Source organism: Lampetra fluviatilis, chromosome 30 (genome assembly GCF_964198595.1).
Source record: "Lampetra fluviatilis chromosome 30, kcLamFluv1.1, whole genome shotgun sequence".
Classification (NCBI taxonomy): Eukaryota; Metazoa; Chordata; class Hyperoartia; order Petromyzontiformes; family Petromyzontidae; genus Lampetra; species Lampetra fluviatilis.
In genome coordinates this window covers 1539776-1563103 of record NC_136304.1, presented here as the reverse complement: position 1 = coordinate 1563103, position 23328 = coordinate 1539776, and the positions used below count along the sequence as shown (strand labels likewise).

At 51.4% G+C, this 23328-nt stretch overlaps 1 protein-coding gene across 4 annotated transcripts in view; it reads right to left on the bottom strand.

Moving 5' to 3' along the window:
* Nucleotides 1-23328, bottom strand: part of LOC144943110 (kinesin-like protein KIF26A) — a 117516-nt gene that overhangs the window by 283 nt on the left and 93905 nt on the right. For 3 of the 4 annotated variants that reach the window (XM_078870295.1, XM_078870296.1, XM_078870298.1), the window contains 8 exons: nucleotides 21325-21590; nucleotides 18402-18585; nucleotides 17075-17234; nucleotides 14693-14855; nucleotides 9687-14265; nucleotides 4793-5019; nucleotides 2646-2666; nucleotides 459-609 (listed from right to left, as the gene is read on the bottom strand). In XM_078870295.1, the coding sequence (XP_078726421.1) occupies nucleotides 459-609; nucleotides 2646-2666; nucleotides 4793-5019; nucleotides 9687-14265; nucleotides 14693-14855; nucleotides 17075-17234; nucleotides 18402-18585; nucleotides 21325-21590 (5751 nt within the window). The remainder of the gene's footprint in view (nucleotides 1-458; nucleotides 610-2645; nucleotides 2667-4792; nucleotides 5020-9686; nucleotides 14266-14692; nucleotides 14856-17074; nucleotides 17235-18401; nucleotides 18586-21324; nucleotides 21591-23328) is intronic. The other variant, XM_078870297.1, reaches the window with a different exon arrangement.

Genomic DNA, 23328 nt, shown 5'->3' with positions numbered 1-23328 from the left:
ATATTACGCACATTTTATTACAGCGCTTAGCATGACACTATTGTTCATTATTATTATTATTATCCTTGTTTACTCAGTAAAGCCTCGTGGCTCTTATTTTCTTCCAAGTTTTCACACTCAGTGGGGGGGGGGGGTGTTGGTTTCCATTATAATCCCATTTGAGTAAACCGCGGATAAAAAACATGGAAAATGTAGAGCACGATGCCGACACATTATGAGCTACTCTGGTGGGCGAATGTTGTCACGGGGACATTTAAAGTCCACTGTGAAGCAGGCGGCGGCGTATATTTACATTTAGCACGCCAGCGGTATTAATCAGGGCGACCGTCAGGGTCGCGACCAAACCCACCAACCTCCTGTATACCAGGCGAGGTCGTTAATATCTCGCCATGGAAGAAACGCTTCATGGGGAGGGAGGGGGGGCGGCTGCAAGTGGCGCTGCGGCTCGCGATGCTTACACTCGGCGATCCACTTGCTTGGCTCGATCATGAGGTGGCGCATGGAGGCTTCCAGATCGAGGCGCAGCGCCAGATACCTGTCCTGCACCTCCGCCAGCCGCTGGTGCCGCTCCTCGACCCGCTTCAGCCGGTCGCTGAAGTAGACCAGGAGCTGGGGGGCACGGGGGGCGTGGGGGGCGTGGGGGGCGGCACGCGGAGGATGCGCGCACACGGGGGGGGGGAGAGTCTGGGGTCAGCGTAAGGGAGGAGTGAGAGGCAGTCGTGGTGGGGGCCCCCCGGGGTCGACTGTCATTTAACGATACGCCCTCGACGTCAGCACACAAGTTGGCCTCTTACAAAGCGGCACGAATGTGTCTGCACCGCTCCCCAAACTGAGGATTGCGGGCCCAACTGATTGAAGGATGAGCAGCGCATCGGTGAATCAAGTTGGCCCCTAATAATATGCATCTGAATTGTTACCATAACAAATAAACCTTCATGAAGGCGTGTAAACACGATGTCATACCTTCGTTTGGCATTATTGAAACGCTTTGTGGTCATTTTAAACATCGGGGTATTTGATGTCAGTGAAACCACCTTTTTTTTTTTCGTTATATATTTTTAATTAAGAGTCTATTCTGGATCTTTCTGGCCACTGACCCATCCATACCCGCCCCCCGCCCTCCCATTAATTGGTCATATTGCCGACAGTGCTTCGGCCAGTAATGGGTACCAGCTCATTTCATATGCAAATTAACAGTGACGTCTGATTAATACATTAAGCCATCAAGGGGGCTCAATAATGGGAAACAATGGGAACTTTGAATGCAGGGCTATGGAGCAAACCTGAATTCACAGCAAGGTCTGTTTTGCTTTAATGAGCATGGTCGCAATGGACTAAAATTACCAAGGGCCACATGAAAATGTATTAATAATAGAATTAACTGTTTTGCCTCAGGGGTAATGAGCAGGGCTGACACTTGCCCATAAAAGAAATGGCATAGTCCACAATGAATGAGCCGATTGCACACACACACGCGCGCACGCACCGCACCAAGAGTTACGTGATACGGTGCAGGTGTGTGGGGGCATCGTTTGCAGAATGACGTCCTCTTCATCGAAATGGAGACATTCTCATCGATGGACCTCTTTATCTACCACCTGAAACCCACCGCTCCCGGACACCCGCCACTTGCCACCAAAGTGTCTGCACCTCTGAATTGAGCACACGTGACCCGACTCCCAGAGTAAAATCTGACTCTGCCATGAACCTGGGTTTAATTACACAGCTCTGATTAAAAGGCATTAAAGCTGATGCATGGATTCATTCTGAGATGTCACGTGTCGGTGTGACATTAAACAAAGAATGATTAAAAGCGAAGTGATATTGGGCACATTCCACTCAAAATGTTTCGAGGGAGCAACCAAAAAAAAAAGACGCGGAGGGGCTGAGAAATTGAAAAAATCCGAGAAATTCCACGTAAGGGTGCAGCATAAATCTAGCAGCACTTGAGAGCCACAAAAGCTGATGTAACAAAGCGATCAAACAATGTGTCTTTAGCCCTCCCAGATCAAGAATCGTGGGGGTCGAAATTTACATTTGGTCCACCTTCCTGCAGAGTTCAAACGTGGCTTTGAAAAATCACTAAATTCTCATCTGTTTATAATTAATGCAAGTCGCATTTAATAAATATTAAACAATCCAAAGATGCTTTCACCGATTTAAAAAGAACTTAAATCTAAAATAACACATCTGGCACCGTGAACTGCTGGTTTCACATGGATCGTCTTGAACTTACCGTGTTTGTGAGAGGGTGACGGAACGGCATTTGTCAAAGACCAGAGGTTTATTTCCGGCGCTGTACCGTGATTGTAATTCAGGTGACTGCCAGCGAACATCGTACAAGATGTTATTCTCCATGCCCGTTTCATCTCCTAGAATTTTTAACTATTTACAATAATGGCAACAGCCGACCAGACCAGATATTTCAAATACCATTGCCTGACCCTGTACCTTAAACATTTCCATCAACTGCCACGTCAAAATAATGCTTACGCTTGACATCGTTTTTTTTACTATTCCTTTCCATCTCTCGATTTAATGTTTTTCTTTCTCCCTTCTTGTTGTAACCAAATTATGCCCACAAAAGATGGGACTTGCTGTTGATCTGGGAGAGCAATATGTTATCGGCAAAACATAAGACTTACTTCATCAATACCTTGGAAAGGCTGGAGGAGAAGGCATAACGAAGAGGACAACAGCGGCAAGCAAGGAAGAGACATAAATCACATCACACGGCATTAACGTCATTTGAGGCATTTTTTGTTTTTACTTAAAGACAAGACCGAAACGGTCGCTGAAATGTCACGTTTGTCAGGATTAGGCGTGGGACAACGTGGCATTATGAAGCGTTGCGTGCGCAAGGCCGATACGATGGGATGTATTGGAATTCCCTGCAGCGGGAGGCTGATGCCGTTGCAATTCAATATCTGCCCGCTTGCATTAGCGAGGTGTGCTCAGCTCAACGGAGACACGCCTGGGGGTCCCCTTGGTGGATGCCCCACGCTAATAAAATCTGGACCTTTCCCCCTGCGTTTCTGAACATGCTCGGAGGGCAACTCATACATAATGCACACACGCGCACACATACGGAGGAGAATGAATACATTAATATTCTCTTAAAAGATGCATTCTATGAAAAGCTCTCACACACGGAGGATCTTTTTTTTCGATTTAAAGCTTTCGTGACTGCAGGGATTCATCTTCTTGATTCTTTCGGTAAAGTCACGTAGAAGGGGTTCACCGATTATCAACCTTCTACGTGACTTTACCGAAAGAACCAAAAAGACACATGGAGGATCCTTTTGAAATTTTTATCCGAACTTTAATGCCTTCAACGGCGGTGGCAGTTTTTTTTCCACTTGAGAAAGAGAAAGAGCAACTTCCCTGATGGCAAAACTAAGTGCAACATTAACTCGTCATGAACGTATACATTACTATTATTTGCAGGAGCTTCGCCTGACATGGTTTTACAATTCTCATATACTGCCGTGATATCTTAGGAAACAAGACAGAAATATCACTGGGAAATCCGGGTAAATTGTTTGTGCAACTCAAAATGTATGCAACTCACAGCTATATTAAACTTAACTACATTTTTGGTGCAATTTCTATTTCTTAACTCTCAACGTATTTATTCACTGATGTGGCTCTTAAGCTGGTTATAATTCAGTGGAAGATGTGCACCCGACAGCCGATGGCTTTTGAATAAGTGCGTCTGCGACGACGACGACGACGTAGCGACATTTGCACGACTCGCGCATTCGCAAACGTTCACTGCGGTGGTGCAGATTCACAAACAGCACAGCAGGGAGGAGGAGGAAGGAAGGGGGGGGGTACATTTCTGTGTCATATGCAAAGGGCAGTAGTGCATTGAGAAGGACGTTAATGGTGCCGGGGAAGAGTCACGTAGGAGTGGGAGTACGAGAAGTGGGGCAGCAGCTGGAGGCTAAGGTAGTCGGTATTTTTTTACGTTTGTCTAGTCCATGACAGCCTATTAATTTGTTAAATGTTGGTGTCAGGAGGCGTGCAATTTCCACATGTACTCCCCCACCCCCCGCCATTTATTAATTATAATTAATTATCAGTTCAGATAATCGGTGAACTCAATGAATCTTTTTAGACATACGTATAGAGGCAATTACTGTGTTTGACCTTCCTCGGTGCGCTGCTGTCTCTAATAACGTTACTCATCATCATCATCAGCAATGATCAATCAATCCATTGCTGGATGAAGGCCTTAAGTGGATTGATCATGGCTGATGATAATGAAGAGTAGCAGTAATAAAGAGGAACAATTTAGAATTGTGAATGTGACTAAACTGTTTTGAGTTTGCGTCCTCATCCAGAGTCTTTGATTTCATCGTCGCAGTCGGCCTCACACTCTGGTCTCTGGTCGGCAGCAGCCATCGTCGTCAATGCTCCGTGATTTACACCCAATATCATTATCGTCAGCCGAAGTCATATACAGGAATAGGCCGATTTACGTCGTTTCGCAAGTACGTCGTCACTTAAAAATGATTAACACCGCTACCCGATTTGCGTCGCCTCAACCCCACACTCACGTCGCTGACGGCATCGTCTGATCTTTCTAATTATCCGTGGCCTCTCAGCCTTTTGCCTCCATCGCCCATGCCTGTAAAATTGCTTCAATTCACGTCGTTTCGACTTTCATCGCCGCACCTTTTCGGGAACGCATCTCCCGTGACGATAACGTTCCACCGACGAAATATTTCTGCCCCCCCCCCCCCCCCAAATTCGTTTTAAGACGCCATCGACGGGTGCCGGTGTTCACCTCCGCCTGCACGCCGTCGATCTCGTAGATCTTGATCTCGAAGGGCTCGTTGAGGACTCGCTGAGCGGGACGGGGGTCCACGCGACGGGGTGGCGGCGCGGGCGCCTTACGCGCGGGCGACACGCACGGCGACACGCACGGCGGCACGCACGGCGGCACGTCCACGGGCGGCAGCGTAGGAGGAGCTGCTGGATGGGGCTGGTGGGCCAGACGCCGTCGCTGTGAGCCTGAACCCGTCGCAAGGGAATGTAAACAAAACAATAGGAAAAGTAAGAAAAAATCACGCACACGCGTGGACGTACGGCAAGGCCTAGACATTCGCGATGGTTAGGCGTGTAAAAAATGTCGGGCGAGAGTAGAATTCGTGAATGTTGATACTTTACCGAATTTCATGAACGATAATTACGGTAGGTTTCAAGCCACTGACGTCACGCAATGCATGAAGCTTGACGTTACGGGTTAATGTCGCATACAATGCCATCATCGGGATGGTGGGGGTCATATATCTGCACCCCAGCCACTAGGCCGCAGGCGTCAAGCCAAATCCTTTTAGCACTGGTTTTGTCGACGTTATGGCCTATATGTTTGATCAATGTGGCCCATGAGCAACACAGCTTCATACTAAAGTGATCCTGCTCCTGTGTGACACGCAGGCGGACGGACAGAGCAAATGCATTTGCGCTCCTAACGTTAGCTGGGAAGCGTTAAAAAACAAAGCTTGGGGGGTATTGGGTGGCACAGATAGATGAAGCAGAAATCAGTTAATTTTACCAAGTTAGAAATTACTGATTTTAGAGTTCGAGCGTGACCTCAGCAAAAATAAAAAAACGGCTCTCAAATTTGGTGGCTGGGGTGATGGTAATAAGGCTTACTTATCAAAATATTAAATGCATACCTAAAATGCACCACACAAATATACTTTTTTTAAAGCGATTTCCGCAATCTTCAATGTCACCACAGCCAAGTAAATCCTAGGATTTCTGGGTCGTCTCAGGTCAATGCTAAATAAATAAATAAAAACCTTCAGCCAATTTGTTCCTGTTGGCAGCGTCTCATTTCAAGGTCAAGGTCAAGATTACCCTGGGTTTTTTTGTTGTAAAAGCACCTCAACAAGGTACAGCATTTAGCATTTAACCCCAAAATGCCAACGCACGACTCGCTTTATTCTCCCGTCTGATTTCTAAGCGAATTGAAATTTAAGAATTCCGCCACGTGGCATTCACGAGACGGTCACATCGTTCCTTCTGGACTGTTTTACAGAATGCTTGTGTTTGCCACGATCCATCACAGACCTCATTAGCGCAGTTGATGGCACAAGCTCCCGTCATTTCACTACAGGAATCTCACACATGCAGAACAACGGGCAAGACACGTTTGGGTTTTTTGGCCTTTCTGCTTTCGATTAGCCGAGGTCTCTACTCCTACACCCAATTCCAGTACTGCATTAACAAAACCAATAATTTATTCCAGAATACGTTGGGAGATTTATTGCAAGGTCATTCCAGGTTCTTGTTAATTAATTTCGTTCATTTGCCCTGCTTTCCAATTCACTGATTTATTACATTTTCCTCCCACTCCCACTGCGTAATTGAGAAAGCTGCAATAATGTCCCTTAAAGTTATTTATTGTTCACAAATATATGAGCATGTGCTCCTAAGCCAGGTCTTACCAGCTACATATATTATACTTTTTGTATTTTAAGACTAACAGCTACAGAGATTCTGAGCAAGCAAGCCTCTTGTTGAATGTGCATTTCAAAGAGATTCTACAACCAGAAAGGCTATCACATATCACCGGGAAAAACTTTAGATCAGTCAACCATGTCTCGCTCCACTGTAAACACCCTCCTTCCGAAAGTGTTGCTTGTGTGATGACAAAGTCCAGCCCCAAAGCCACAGAGAAAAGGCTGATGAAACACAGCCCCAGCAGCCTGCAGTTAAAAATGCGACAAAGCTTCTATAACATTTCCCTCTGAGCTCAAGAGTTCACAGGGAGCTCGACATAAAACAAAACAAAAACGCACATCAGTGGCACATCAAACAAGTCACACAAGGGGACTATTGCAAAGATGCAGATAAACTCACGGTAGCGTGCTGCTGGGACACATTATATAGATGAAAAGCGGCCAAACATTTATGTGCTGTAACTCTCCGATGGGTTTTAACGTCATCCCACACGTTGTTCGTCTCTGCGTGCTGGGAGCTTCTTGCAGCACGTGGGGCAAAACGTCGGACATCGTGCCAAACAACCCCGAAGACACATCGGAGATCGCTACAGTACAACCCTAAAAACCTAATGCAGAAGTATGTAGTTACATCCTATGTCCACGGTAACTAACTTCCGACCTCAAGGCCCAAGAGTGTGACATGAATTGCAGTTACATAAGAAGACACCCAACTATCATTCTGTTTTCCATGAAACTCATTTAAAGCTTAAACATAATGATTTGCATTTAAAATTCCATGACACCTCAAATTGCCTTATATAACACAAACCGGGAAAATAAAAACTCGCAGGGGTAAAAAGGGTCAAGAAAAGAACGAGATGTAAAAGAATGAGCCAAGGGCATCACAAAAGGCCAACCAATGACCCAGGCACGAAGGGTATGACAGCCACCACAGATCCCAGCATAAGCAGAGTTCAAGGAAAAGTCCGACAACACGACAGGACAACACCGTCAGCCAGGACAACCATCCTGGCACCTCGCCCACCCACCATCATCCCCCCCCCCCAACCACCAACTCTTGCTGTGATATCATGGTCGTTGGCGAGGCCCCACGAGTGACCCCATCCCGAGAATTTGTGGTGACAAGGCCCTGGCGGAGTCCATGTGCCATGATGCACAAGGCCTTGTGAGAGCCTATTTGATCTATCCTTCATAAGCCAAGCATTTTGTCATAATTTGAGGAATGTCATAAAGTTGAAATAAATTCTATCTGAAAGATCCCGAGATGCTTGTTATTGCTTTTTGATATTTCTCTCTTTGATGAATGTCATGCTTTCTTTGCTGGCTTTCCTGACTCTAAAATCCTAGCAGCCATATACAATCAGCAACATCAATGGCTTTTAATTGTTATACATCCTGCATCTGGTACTCTATTCCAAGTCAAATCAGAAAATCTGTTGGCACAATCAAACATTTCAAATAAAATTGTTAACTCACATTTGTTTGCGTTGCTCTATTTTTTGAGCTGGTTAAAATAATGATTGTAAAGTGCCATGGGATGCTCCAAATGAAGAGCCCTTATATACAAGCAAACTCTTCTGAATTGTTTCCTAAAAGCCCCTTTCACCAAGAAACTTAATCACGTGCAATTTTAAATTAAATAAATGTTGCTGCACCACAGTGCCACTCATTACGATGACTCAAACATGAGCTGCACACACACCACTTTCTCAAGCATTCTTTTTGAGGCACGAGGAATGCTCTTATTTTGCAAACAGTCCGGACAAGTGGCCGAGTGGCGACACACAAGCATGCATGCATGTGTATTAGCCGCGTGCGCACACAAAGCACAACCGCGCTTTGGTGTGGTTGCGTCACGCATTCCTGGGATATGTGCGGAAATATTGAGGCTTCTCTGAGAGCCAGTGTGTGCCCGAGAGCCTCTCTGTTTGATCAGCTGTCACGATCTCTAAGTGCCAGGTACACCTTCAAGGCCACTCCCTGGGTCCATTTAGAGGGCCAGGTGTAACCAATAGATGTAATTCGAGACCGGCTGGGTGTTACAGTGCACACAAATATGCCCTTTTGGCTGCACCTGGCATGGAGAATTGAGAAGACACCTTTATAATGACCGCATTGTTGAGTTTTAAGAGATAGCCCGCGATGCCAAACAAGACCAGTGAACTATGTGGCAGTCGCAGCCAAATAAATGGTTTGTGGTATGCCCAGTTAATAGAAAAAAGAAGAGACCAGAATTTCTGGGTATTCATATTTTAAACAATTGAATAATCATTAGTTTGATGATGTGGTAAATCGGACTAGATAATTAATAAAAAATGTAATCGTAGCATAGAAGTTAAAAAATGCTCAAATTAGTTCAATTAGGCACATGCTTACAATGTCCAATTCCACCCAATTAACAACTCAACAAAGCCTGACAGATACAATTTATTTCTTAAAAAAAATTGTTATTGTAATATTAATTGTTAACGAGCATTGACAGTGAGACGAAAGCAGTTGTTTTTTTTATGTATATCATACTAATTAGGGCACCTTCAATTTTCCCCATGTTCAAAATGACAATAACAAAACAACATTGAGAAATGTTTGGCGCAACTTAAGAACATTATTTAATAATTTTAAGTAGTAATAATGACACGGAAGCATACGTTTCAAATAACACGCAAAAACACGTTAAAAAAGCCCTCGGCCTGCGTGCATCATGCAAAAACCATCAGAGGTTCCTGAAAAACTGCATCCCTGTTCCTCTTGTCCAAGGTTACCATGAAGATACATTCTAGCAAACGTTTCTAACTGACAGCAGCAGTGATTGATAAATGGACTACTGGCTCAACATTGCAATTATAAAAATGTGAGGTCAGCCCTGCAATTCCTCTCTCACGTCACTGCTGGCAGAAGGGCCACCACCTGCGGGAGCTCTGCTGAGCCCCTCGAGAGGGTAATTTTAGCCCATCATTCTACGCCCGCCAGATGCCCTGAAACAGGTGGGTAGCAGCTACACCACCTCACCACATGCCGCCTGCTGATCGGCTAACTGCAACGTCACCCATTTATACTGCTGGGTGGGCAGCGGCGACAGAGGCGGGGATGGAATTAATTTTCCCACCGTTTCAACTTCTGCGCCACGGGATCGACACCGGCGACTTCCGGATCGCAAGTCGAAAACACCGCGTTCCAACCACACACCGTGCCCACACAACCACTCACCCAGCAGCGCCTTCCTGTTGAGCGACTTGAAGCTGCGTGGAGACCAGTGCCCGCTGCTGCCGGACGACTGCTGCCCGCTGTCGCTCACCGCCGACTCGTGCTTGTACGACGCTGGCGAGTTGGGCGCCGACCTCACCGTCATGACTGCGGCGGTGGCGGCGGCCGTGGCGCCTTCCGCCGCCGTGGCCCTCGGCTCCTGCCTGGCTCCCGTCTCGTACCCGCTGCTGCTGCAGCTGCTGGTCCCGGCAAGGGGGCTGCCACGCAGCGCGCGCCGGATGGGAGCCACCACGCCGGCGACCGAGCCGCCGCCGCCGCTGCCGCCGCCCGCCAGGCCGCAGCCCGGTTTGACGCCCATCCCCCCGCCGCCGCCCACGTTCTGGCAGTAGAAGAGCGCGGCGCTGCCCATGGCCGGCGGCATCTCGCCGCTGAGCACGCTGCTCGTGTCGCTGCCGTGCCCGCTGCTGCGGTGGTGCGGCCGCCGTGGCGCCGTCACCTTGCTGTAGGGCGACGGCAGCGCGAGTTTGACGGCCGAGCTCGACGCGGCGCCCGTGGAGGAGGAGGAGGCCGCGCTCGGCGATGCCGGCGCTCCGCCGGCCGCCGCCGAGCCTGCCGGGGGAGGCTTCTCGTCCGTCAGTTGCACCCCGCTGTCGTTGCCGCTGTCCGAGTCGGCCACCGTTGGGAGCAAGCCCCGGCTGCCGCGGCCGCTCCCCATCGGCCCGACCGCCGCGGCCGCTCCGGCTGCTGTTGCCGCCGCCGCCGTCGCCGCTCCCGATCCTCCGGCGACCGGTAACGTCGGTGCCGAAGGCGACTGCGGAGGGGACGTGGGTGAGGAGCACGCCTTGGGAGAGCCGCACGCGAGCTCCGACACTCGGCTGTTGGTCGCTCGGCCCGCCTTGGAGGAGCTCTCTGACGTGCCGCGGCCCAGCTTGCTGCGCAGGGCCTGCACCGAGCGTGATAGCGTGGCGGCGCGGGAACTGGCGGGCAAGCTGGAGCTCCGCGTGCTGCCCGGGTGTGGCAGCGTCTTGGAGGAGGACGACGACGAGGACGACGGAGACAGAGGGCTGAGAGGAGCCGCCTTGGCTGGAGGTGGGCCGCCGTTTGCCGACTGACTGCGATTCTTGGAGCCGAAAACGGAGGAGGATTTGGAGCAAAGCTCCGCGGCGAGCTTCGTGTGCGCTATCAGGGCCTCCTGCGCCAGGGTGCTGTGCGCTGACGATCCTCCATTCCCCGAAATTCTGAACATCAGTCGTCCCAGCCTGCTGCTCGCAGAGTTGGCATGCGCCACGCAGCCGTGTCCATCCGTCAACATCTTCGCGTCCGCCGCATGCTTCCTGCTTCCAGTTCTCTCCGTGCTGTCGCTCCTGCCCGTGAAGCTTCGCTTGAATCCTTGCTCGGCCGACAACTCCAATTTCCCCCTCGCTGGTGTCGAGCAGTTGGAGCCACCGCCGCTTCCACCCCGGCTGGGTGACAGCAATCTGCTGAAAGCCTCCTCCGTGTCGGCGTAGGAGAACGCGTGGTTCGCGCCGGGTGAATCCTTGCACCCCGCTCTGTTGCGCTGGTCAAGGCTGGACTTGCGGACCGGCGGTGCTGGAGGAGTGCTGCTCCTCAGTTTGGAAAAGAGGAACACATTGGCAGTGCCACCGCCGGCGCAGCCGCCGCTCGACTTTGCAGCTCCCTTTTTGCGATCCATCGTAGCGCTGTGCACCGTCGCCACTTGCTCCCGGTCTAGAGACGTCGCTTCACCGTTGCCGAGCCTCACAATGCCGTGCATCGCCGAAGACTTCCCGTGAGCGCTCGCTTTCGTCGGCAGCGTGTGCGAGTAGCCCCCGTAGCCACCGCCGCCGACGCCGCCGCCGCTCACTCGGTCCACGCCCTGCATCTCTCCGCCAGCTCTCAGAGCGTCGCTGCTGATCCCCTGCCCGCCGGGTGCCTGGGAGCTACCGTTGCTTTGAGCGGGGCTCTCGGCAGCTGTGCCAGCGCTCGTGCAGACGTCAGCAGGCTTCCCATGGCTCACGTTCGTGCTCTCCTCCAGGCCGTCCATCTCGCCATGCTCCCGCATCACCCAGGGATTTTCGAATGTCGACCTCGGCTCAGGCGGTTTGACGCAACCATCGCAGTTTTTGGCCTTGGGGCTCTGCCTGGCAGGAGATCCGGGAGTGCCCCTAGATGGGACCTTTTCCAAAAGAGCCACGGCTGGCTTGGGGGTTATCCTAGGATGCACAGAGATGCCGCTCCTAATGACCGCCGGCTGAATTTTTGCACCGCCACCAGCTACCACCTGCGCCCCGCTCGCAGGACACGGGAAGACGCTTTGCTTCTTGTGGTTTTCCAAATCGTCCTCGCCGTGTTTCGCAGACAATCTCTTCTCAAGGTTGGATATGTCCTTGAAGTCCCCGCAAATGATCAAACTTGTGCGCCGGCCACCTTCCTTGCTTTGCCCAGACTGCAGGTTTGGTGACCTTTCAAGAACGGTCCCCATTAAATCCCCGAAGGGTAATTTCTTAAAATCCCCAGCAAAGATGACTCCATTGAGCTCGATATTGTCCATCGTTTTAGTCCGTGCCCTAACCTGCTGGTAGCACCCATTCACAGGCGAGTGCCCATCCTGTGAGAGTCCGACAACGCCTTCCTGTTTGCCGTACTCCAACGACGACCGCATCGCCGGGAGAATCCGCTCCGCCTCCCCTTGCTCCCCGCTTCCCGCGCACATGGCCTGCACAACGAAGCTGTCGCAAGACTGCTCCCCCTCGCTCCCGAAGCTGCCGGCGTTGCTCAGCTCGCTCAGCCACGAGCCGATGGACGAGCGGCAACTGCTGTTGCTGCCGTTGCTGCTGCTGCAGTTGTCCTCGCCGGCGACGCGCCCCGAGAACGGCTCGCCGTCGAGCGCCGGGCTCGAGAAGGCGACGGGAATGCCCGCCACCAGCCTGGTCACGCAGGCGCCCACTCCCGTGGCCGAGGACGAATGCGGAGGACTCACTGCCGGGGCCGCCGCCCCTGCCCCGGTGTCGGCCAGCGGCGGAGGAGGAGAGTACGGCTCAAAGTCCACACTGACGAAGCTGACGGGACGCGAGCCGGGTGCCAACGCTCTCGTCGAGCAGTTGCTGGTGAAGCTGATGATGCTGATCGGCCGTCGCCCGTTGCCGCCGTTGCCGCCGGTGCTGTTGTTGTTGCCGCTGCCGTCGCCGCCGCCCAGGAGCGCGTGCAGGAGGTCGAGCGTGAAGACGAGCTCGTCGTCCGTGCCGCTCTCCTCGTCGAGCCGGTGCGCCGTCTTCTCGGCGGCGAAGGGGCCATCGACGCAAGCGGGAGGCACGTCTGCCTCCACGCCGCCCTCCGTGTCCGCCGCCGGCGACGGCCGCTGTGGCGCGAGGACCCGCTTGGCCACCTGGGGGCTCATTCCCACGGGCGGCGTCCTCGTCCGGAGGCCGCCTGCCGCGTGGGCCCTGCACGCCGTCGACTCCGTGCCTCTGCACTGCGGCGGAGGAGGGGCCGGGCTGGGCAGCGACCGTTTCCCCGTCGCCCTCTTCTCCGGGGAGCCGAGCTTCCCTCCCCGTTCGCCGCCCGGTGCGAGCGGCAGAGCGATCGGCACGCACGCGAGGCCGCCGCCCAGCGCCTTTCCCGCCCCGCTACCACAGCTCGGTATTTCGTTCCTGTTGATTTTATCCGCCGACACTTCGGAAGACACGCACTCCCCCTTGCCGCGCGCTTTGCAGCCGTTTCCGAGCGCGCACGGAGATGCGGGCGCTTCATTGTTGTTGTCCTTTGCGGGTTCGTCCTCGGCATGCCACGGCGACCCGGCGGAGACGCCACGGCCGTCCGCTGTTCGCTCCTCTTCGGCCACGGTGGCCGCGGAGGCCTCGACGAACGCGAAACACCCGGGCTCCTCGCTCCCATCTATGCAGTCCAGTCTCTCCTGCAGCTCGGCGAAGGTCTTGCATTTGAAGTGGTCGCGATCCAAGGGATTGGCCGGCTCCGCGGGCGGTTGTTCGCCTGCCGGCGTAGAAGTGGCGTCGCCAGCGGCGTCCGTGGCATCCGATCGTTCTACGGGAGAAGTTCCCGTTTGGCCTTCCATCGCCGCCACTGCCGCCACCACCGCCGCCCATGTGTCGCTCATCGCCATGGTGGGCGTGACCGGCGACGCATCCTCGCTCTCCCGGCTCAGCAGCGGTGCCCGGTCACCCTCGGCCGTCCAGGAGGCGGTCGAGGCGGCCGAGTTGGCCGAGTTTGCCGAGTTGGCCGAGGAGGCGGCCGAGTTGGCAGAGGAGTTGGCCGAGTTTGCCGAGTTGGATGACGACGCGGGGGACACCGGCACGGACTCGGGGGGGCCCTCGTTGTCGGTGAGGTCTCCACCCTCGCCGGCGTAGATGACCGTGTCGCACGACTGCTCGCTGCTCGACGAGTACTCCGCCTCGCTCGCCAGGCCCAGCCGGTGCGGAGGCCGCATGCCGGGGCTGCTCGCCGGCGGAGGGGGCTCAGGATCCAGGGCCATGAGGCGGGGGTGGAACGGGCGGATGGGCGCCGGGCCACGGTGGCCGCGCCCTTCCTCGCACGAGCTGTCCCCGCCCGACGAACTGGACGCGGACTGGAAAGACGGGGAAACGTGCGCGCGCACGCAACGTTAAGCGGTATCTCGACGTGTCGTAGTGGGGCTTCCCCTAGGCCAGTGATCTTCACTGCAAGGCCCGCGGGCCACTGGCGGGCCCCTGGTGGCCTTTAGTGCGGCCCCCGACGTGCGTCCCTCGACAATACACAAATGGTGAAAACACTCCCCATCATCATCGTGCTGCTGTCAAACCACAATGGTTTAAAATGTGTGGCGGCCCTCACACTGACGGTTGAAAGTGGCTTCCCCTCTAAAACATTTGTGAAGAACACTGCCCGAGGCTGACTCTGTCCTCAAACAAGGAACTCATCACGTTGCAGAAACGTCGTTACCGAAGGCGCGAGAGTGAGAGCGTGTGTGGTGGGGGGGGGGGGGTGCGTGTGGGGGGCCACCCCCCACCCCTCACCCGAGACTTCTTCTTGCGCAGGCGGTGAACGCGCGCCGCCAGCTGCACGGTGGCGAGCGTCTCGGCGTGGCGGGCCGCGGAGGCCGACACATGGGCGATCATCGTCGTGCGGCAGTTGATGTTGCCCAGCGACTCCTGCAGCAGCATCGTGAGCCGGCTCTCCCTGCCGGTTCCCCCCATCAACCCCACGGGAAGACACAGCGACGCGGTGTCAACGCATTTGCCGCACGCTCGTGTACGAGGCGCGCGGGGGGAATCCGCGGCCCCGCAGGTACGTCGTGAGGCCTACCCACTCCTCAACGGATATATCGTCATCACTGCGAGCAAATCAGTGGCACTCATCGGGTACATTTTTTGACCTGCAACACTGGCTTTGTAATGTTGGCACACGCATTCAAATCTGTTTTGTGCAAGGGCCTATTCTTTCTTGGTCGATATTGCTCACCGCTGATGTCAGATGCGGCTGGGAGTTGAACTCAAATTGCTCGGCGGGTTCACAACAAAGTTACGTTAGCCACTGTGCCACCACTGCACCTGGCGTTTTTGTATGTGTGTATATATCGTACATGATCTAGAAAAATTATATATGCAGAGAGTAGACGCGTGACAGGTTGATCCTGCTGCAATGAACTAAAATGGGAATTCTTCATGAATTATTTAGAAATGTTCTCCAATGGAGTAAATTATGTAAATTACAAATTTCAATTAGATTTCAATTAAGCAATTCAAAACACTGCACAAATTAACTTCAAACTGCGTTCATCATTACGGCCGCCATTGTGCTGCGCTGATGAAGAATGTACGTCTGCGAGTGCTTTCCTGCGTATGTCACCCGTGCAGCGAGTACATGTTGTGCACACAGGTCAGTATAATGTGTGTGTGTGTGGATTTCCTTTCATCTCATTGGGAGGAAAAATAAATTGCTCTCAGAAGTCAGTCAAAAAATTATTCTCATCGCTGGGTTCAAAAAAACCTCATAAATAATGCGTGTTAGGAAGACATCTTAATTAAATATATATAGTTCATGGTTTCTCCTGCTGTTAAACGGCAGTTTAGATGTTATTCATTAGAGTCTTTTCATTTCGCATAGCCACCAGTACAGACACGCTGAACAATGGAAGTACTTGATATTTACAAGGGCTGGGGGTTTGGAATTTGGCACATTACTTGTCTATTTTTGTGGTTTAATTAGTGCTCTACACAACACTAAATTAACATTTACGTGTAGCTGCCGACTGGTAACAGAAACAAGGAGAACGAAAACTAATAAGGCGGCGATGAATTTACACCGAAACATTTAATTGATTTTGTTTGTCACGAGAGCGGGGCAAGCTTTGACTCTTTTCATCGGCTTTGTAGACACAAAAGCAATCTTCGTAATTCTCGTAGAAATAAACAACAACAAAAAACCCCATTGGCGAACAACTAGATAAATTGACGACACAACTTAAACAAAGCCTCTTGCGAAACGTTGAGGCGAACACGGTGGGGTGACTTGCTACCGCATCGTCTTTGCTTTGCATCCAACATTGCCAGTTAGCTTCACGCAAATTTAATTCTCACCCTCTGGACTCACTCCCCTTTAGTAGTAAGCTCAGACTTTAATCAGCTACCACATATTGCAAAACTGTTTATATTTAAAACAATTGTCCCCCTTTGGGTTCAATCGAATGAGGAAAAAGGGAAATCTTATTATCCTATTGCTATAGTAGCCCCCCCTTCCCCCCCACCCGTCATATGAATGTGGAATTTCCACCGCTGGTTCAGGACCTACAACAGCGACGAGCACCAGACCCAATTTCCATTCGAGTACGTGGACCCACGTCCACTTCTGAGAAAGGCGAGTTTGTAAAGAAAATTCACGGAAGGAAAATCTCGAATGGATCAAGGAGACACGTGGACTGTGAGGTGCCCCCCCCCCCCACATCATGAACCTGCGCTTGCCCCCTTCCTGGCCGTTCCCAGCCTTTAGGGGCCCCCTGGCCACTGCCAAACCCTTACAAATGTTTTCGTCGACCACCGTGCAGCGATAACATTTTTTGATCCAAATTTTAAATAATCGGAATTGTAGGATTTGTTTTTGCAGACCACAATTTGCGAACCACTGATGTAGGGCACGTGCTTACCCCTTTGCTCTTACCCATTGGGTACATGCTTACCCCACTGCTGTTACCCACTGGACACGTGTTTACCCCTTGTGCTCTGACCCACAGGTCGCCTTATATGTCCCATAGGGCATGAGTAAGTAAAGTCTGACTCACAGGACACATGCTTACTCTCTTGTTGACCCACAGGACACAAGTTTACCCCCCTTGCTCTGACCCACATGGCACATGTTTACCACCCTTGCTCTGACCCACAGGGCACGTGCTCCGTTCTGACCTGTAGGGGATGTGCTTGGCCCCGTTGGCGAGCGCGAGGAGGACGCTGCCGAGGGCGCTGAGCGAGAGGCACATCCCCGAGCCCGGCTCGCGGCTCTTGCACAGCACCTTCTCGCAGCTGCCCAGGTCCATGAGATGGAGACGGCTGCGTCCGCCCGTCACTGCCGCCACCGCCGCGAGGGAGGGAGGGAGGGCACAGAACACATTGTCCCGTTATACACTTGGGGGGGGGGTGTCACACGAGAAGAACTAAATACTTTTGAAATTTAACTAAAATTTGTAATATCTGCCTGCTTTTGAATGTACAGTTTAATGTTTGCATCACTTATCATTAAAAGACGTTCTTGGCTTTCTGCTTGGTCACCAATGACCAAGCAAAAACTATGGGAATCTTGATTTTACCTCCCAGGGCATGGAGTAAAACGTTAGGCACGGTGCCGTATAAAATTCAGTTTAATCCAAAAGCACAACCACAAAATCCTACGCACAGTTGGCGCTCGCTCTGCCCCTGAACCACCTGGACACACAGCTACGGAGGGGCCTCATCGTATCAAGGGACACCGCGGCGCTCACTTCAGACAGGTGAAGCTGCTTTTGTGGTAATTTGTCATCACCAGGACAGACAGGGGATAGAGGTCATCCTAGCCTCAGTAGCCACGTTAAGTAAGCGGCTAACCGAGTGTCCCATCATTGAAGTTCCTACGCAGTGATATTGTAAGATGATCATCTTCCCGTGATCCCGTCCCAGTTTCCGTCTTTTGGCTGGCTATCGAACAAAGACGCTCACTGCATCGAGCACTTTCAGATGTGCTTCTGCACGCTTCCTTCCGATATCAGGAAGCCACTGGAGCTTTCCACTTTTAAATCATCTAGATTAAAAACTAATTTCTTTAGAATTGCTTTCTGTGTTTAGTTTGTTGTCCTTCCCCCGCACCTCCAATAAGCACAGTTCAACATATTAAACTAAACTATTTTTTATTTTACCAGGTAAGGCCCACTGAGCTACATTGGCCTTTTGCAGAAGCCACCTGGCCACAAATGATAGCTCAACGAAGTGGCTTATCACGTGGAAATTTAAAGCAGCCAAATATTCGAAATGCGGAGGGAAAAACTGGAAGACCCCGAGAAAAATCCACTTGACCACGGGGAGAACACGCCAACTCCAAATATACAGGAGTCAAGGGTCGGGGTAATCGAACCCACGACCCTCCTGTATACCAGGCAAGGTAGTTAACATCTCACCACCGTGGCGCCCCATACACAAGAGGTGGCGGGCACCCTACCCCGGGACGGCACGGCGCGCGACACGGACACGCGCTCGGGCTTACTGCCGCCGCGCCCGCCGCGCTCCATGCGGTACTGGTAGACGTGCAGCGTGAAGAGCATGTGGGAGTTGCGACGGTCCTCCTCGCTGGCGTCCGCCGCCCCGCCCCGGCGAGCCGCCACCGCCGCGTCCAAGAAGCCCGCGGCACGCTCCGCCGTGGAGGCGCGCAGCTCGTTCTGGTTCTCCAGCTAGCGGGGAGGGGGGGGGGGCGCGACGGGGGGGGGGGGTGAAGGTTGACCTCGGGGGTAGTGGGCTGCTCACCACCGCCCACGACATTCTGCAAAGGTGTCGAGAGGGCAGGGCCAGTGACGGAGCAGGGATACACAAAACTGGTGGAGGTTAGAGCGGCGTCACTCCGGGGATTCCGCATTAAGCCAACCACTAGATTGGTGTGGAATTTAAATGAGGCTGTTGTTGAAAGGAGCGCTACTATCCAAAGACAAAGATCCCCCATTTAGCCTTTAACAAACTGTAAGGGCAAAGTGCTGTTAGTGAGCACCTACGATGGCGAAACACGGCATGTGAGAAGGTGGGTGGTCAGCACCACGCCCGGCCGCCTTTGTCTCCCCGGTGCCAACGTTTAGACAATGCACGAGATACTCATTTGAGGCTGAATTGACCTAGGGCAGGCCCAGGACTGGTTCAGATATTCGTGACCCATGTTGGCTGTGAGCGGGAATCGAACTTGGGTCGCAGTGCACAAACCACTACGCTACAGCTCCCCACTGTACACTATACCCACACTGTATATATCGTGTGGGTATAGCCCAGACTATATATATAGTGGGGACAGGCCTTTGTCCGAAAACTGATTGAAAGAGGGGTGATACATTGTTGTTTTTTACAATACAATTGCATTTATTCAGCGTCTAAACGCAACTACCACTCTAGGCGCTGGATATTATTCCTGCTCATCGTGCCTAAATGCACACACAGCACACACACACAGCACACACACACACAAACAGCACACACACAGCGTGTGTGCGTGCGCGTATGTGTGTGCGCGTGTGCGTGCGCGTATGTGTGCGCGTATGTGTGTGCGTGTGTGTGCGCGTGTGTGTGCGTGTGCGCGTGTGCGTGTGCGCGTATGCGTGCGCGTATGTGTGCGCGTGTGTGTGGCCACATCGAGGCGTTGTGTACATCGCGTATTCAACGAGGAGGCACCGTCACGAATTGCTCAATGTTGCTGCCTATATTTCGTCTGTGAAAGCCGCCAATGTATTTGGCTCAATTTACTCAAATAACTCCCATCATGGAATTTCCAGACTGGTTTAGGGTATGACATTATTACCAGGCAAGGGATGCTATTGGGTGGAAAATTAAATTTGTTGCTCAAATTATGATTGTTATCCATTTGCCAATGATAAAATAAAATTGAATGCGGTATATTTATTTTATTAGAAATATCTACATAGAGAGCACGTACCACCGCATTCTCAGGTCTGTAACAATATATTTCATTATTGAATATAATATAGGCCCAGATCTGGAATATGCCATTATTATTATTGTTGTTGTTGGGTTTTAATATTGGCTGAAAACCACATTCTGGAATGCAGCGAGTGAATGGTCACAGTCCGATTGCCAACGACTGCACACAAACAAATGCATCATTGTTTTATAAATATCAACTTTTTTATTTTATTTTTTCCTTCACCAAATGTTTAGCAATTGGTGTCGTACCATATCAAGACACCAATTACAAATCTCACAAAGCTGGGTTAGACAACAAGTTCGCTCTTACCCATACTCAGGGTAGTGTCCTTTCCCACAAACCCTGCTGTCTTGTAGCCCATCAGCCAAAGTGATCTTTTTATTTCTCTGACCTCAGATTTACACAAACGAAGTGATACATCTAATCTCAAGTGATTTTATGACAAAAAAATACTGCCCGAAACATGTTTTTTTGTTTATTGTGCTTGTGCACGACTGCTAATCCAACATCTGCAATTCATCTGATTATTTTCTGTGCAGTCAAAGTTGACTGGCCTGAAGACGGCTAACATCCGTGTAAAGTGATATTAAAACCGATGCTGCTTTCTTCCCCCTCCCCCCTTTAACAAACACGTACTGGCCAGCATTCTGAGGAATGGTAAAACTCTACCCCCATGACTAACATGGCATGCTCGTAAAAACAAAATTTTGTTGTTTTCAATTTTAATTTATTTTATTTTTTACCTAACGTGACTTTACCGAAAAAACCAAAGAGTATGGATCCTTGCAGTCACGAAAACTTCAAATCTAGAATTAACATGGCATGGTGAAAACTTTATCTATTGGCTTATTAAGAATAGGTAAAAAGGTGAAGGTGCAGCCCTGCAATTGCTTGCTCTCCGATAGAGGGAGCTTTAGAGTCTCACCAAAGTGTATTTTGCCAACTCTTCCACATTGGCAGATGTCTTGGAAGAGATGTGAGTTACCCACTCGTTACCCCGCCACACGCGACCTGCCCACCGACTAACTGTGGTAAACCCATTCGCACTGCTGGGTGGACAGAGGCAGGGGGGGTGTAAGAAGCTTGCACAACTGTTTCAACTACCGAGATAGAATCTAGCCAGCAACCTCCAAGTCCAGTGTGCCAACAAAGATCGCCCGCATAGCATTAAGCAGACTCTTGGGACAACTGCAATTAGCGAGTATCTAGGAAGGCCGACACGGGACACGAGGGGATGGGTGGCCAACACCACGCCCGGCCACCGTACCAGGTACTCATTTGAGGCCAAGTCGACCTAGGAGAGGCCCTAGATCAGTTCAGACAATCATCACTGGGTGTTGGCCGTGAGCGGGAATCGAACTATTGTCACCGGGCTCATAGCGCAGCGTAGCGCTGACAGCTACACTGCCGCTCCCCCACCACAACCACACAACCAGAATGGCATGAATGGATGAATGGCTACGTCGGCAAATGAGAATGGCCGGCCCACCTGCGTGCCGCACACAGGGTCCTCGCGGAGGAATACCCCGGGGGACTGATTGTCGTCCTGCGTAGTGCCCGACGCGACGTCACTCAGGAGGTCGTCCAGGGCCTCGCCGCGCCCCGACACCTCCACGGCGGAGACGCGGACCGAGAAGCGTGCCCCCGTGCGCTCCTTGCGCTCCTCGATGAGACGGAAGAGCCACGAGATGGCACACGGAGCCACGCCGAGCGCCTGGCTCGAGTCACCGCTGCCCAGCATCGTGTACGTCTTTCCTGCAGCGTCATCATCATCGTCGTCACCACCACGATCATCACATCACCATTACATGAATAACTTTGAACCGGCGAGGTGGTTCCGGGGAAGGTTGCGAGTTAAAATTTGCGACGAACGCGTCGAGACACATGTCGATAGACGCGCCGACGCTGTGACCTCACAGCGTCTTGAGACCCACCGTATCACGGTTCTGTTCTGGGTTCGACACAGCATATGTCCATTGGAAAAATCACTGGCACCGCGTGCTAGTGGAAAAGGAATAGTATTTGCTTGCTATTACCATGGGTGCCCCCATATCATCCGATATCAGAAGCTAAGCAGAGTTGAGTCTGGTTAGAACTTGGATGGGAGACTGCATGGGCTGCGAGGTGGCCAGTCGATGGCAGTAGAGCAGTGTGGAGTGGAAAAAAGTGTTACTCCCAACCAGGCCCTCCCCACGTGTGTGAGTTTTCTCCGGGTACAATTCATGGGATTGGCCAAATACAAAAAGAGAGTTGTGAGACTCAGAGAGGCTTTCCAAGCAAAATAAAGGAACGTATTATAATTAGTACAGTGGTCGTAAGAAGCTTCTACTGGGATAGGACAAAGTCAGTTGTCATTTAAACAGAGTACGTTAGGTGAAGGTAATTGCAACCCAAAAATAAAATGACTCTTATCTTATAGATATGCACTCAGGCAGGGTCTCCAAGGCTGTACCATACCAGTTCGAAGCTTCGTTAATTATAAAAGGGAAGGAATTATTTCATAGCATGCTTGAGTAATGCCACCCAATTAATGTTCGATTACAATTCTACGAGTGACATTACAGTAATGATCCTGAGAGTGGTATAATTGCGTGCCTGCCTCTAATTTTAAAGTCTACTTTCTCACTGAAGAAGCTTTCAATTTGTTTTGGAATGATCAAGGACACAACCTCGGGACATGTATAAGCAGCGCATAGCTATCGAGTGTGCAGGCATCAGGGCCTACAGGCTGGGGGTGCCCAGGCTCTGGGCTACAAAAAAGGGGAGAAATTCGAAAGGCCCCCCCCCCCAACCTTTTGCCATTCTGATGACGTACGTATACGTCTTCAGTTAATAACGGTATCGGTACGTCTTCAGGCCGCAAGACATACCGAGGCTCCCACGAGGCCATGCGGGAGGGCGTGGCACAGTTTGGCACCAGCTATAATAGAGTGTGGTCGTGTCGCTAACACATCTGCGGTGAGTACAATGTCTTTAGTTTGTTGTCCTTCCCACCCACCTTCAATTACCATGGTTGGCTACGTATGTTGCGAAAGAAGTTCAACATACATACAAAAACAACGGCGCTATGCCTCTCTAAATTAAATTAACGCGAACCGCTTCCACGTTTCAAAGATTCAGCGTTGACCAAGACCCAACCTGCAACATGCAGATGTCTCAGAACGGGAGAGGGTTAATAGCAAATGCCAAGCATGCAATGCCACTATTTACAAGATAATATTTATTTGTTTTCTGGGCTGTGAAGAAGATACATTAATTTACGGAACAAAATTGCTAAACCTGCAGGTGTAAATGGCTTTTGTTGCAATCTCCGAATCTGTTAACTCCATGCACGCGCAAGGAAACCTTTTTTTTCATTACTCCGAAAGGAGTAAAGTCAGCCGACCAATTTTTTTGTCCTGTAATATTTTAGGTGATCCAATAGCACCACATTTGCTGCCTGTGAGTACAGGCAGTTTCCACAGAGGCGCACATTATACACATTTTCTAACGC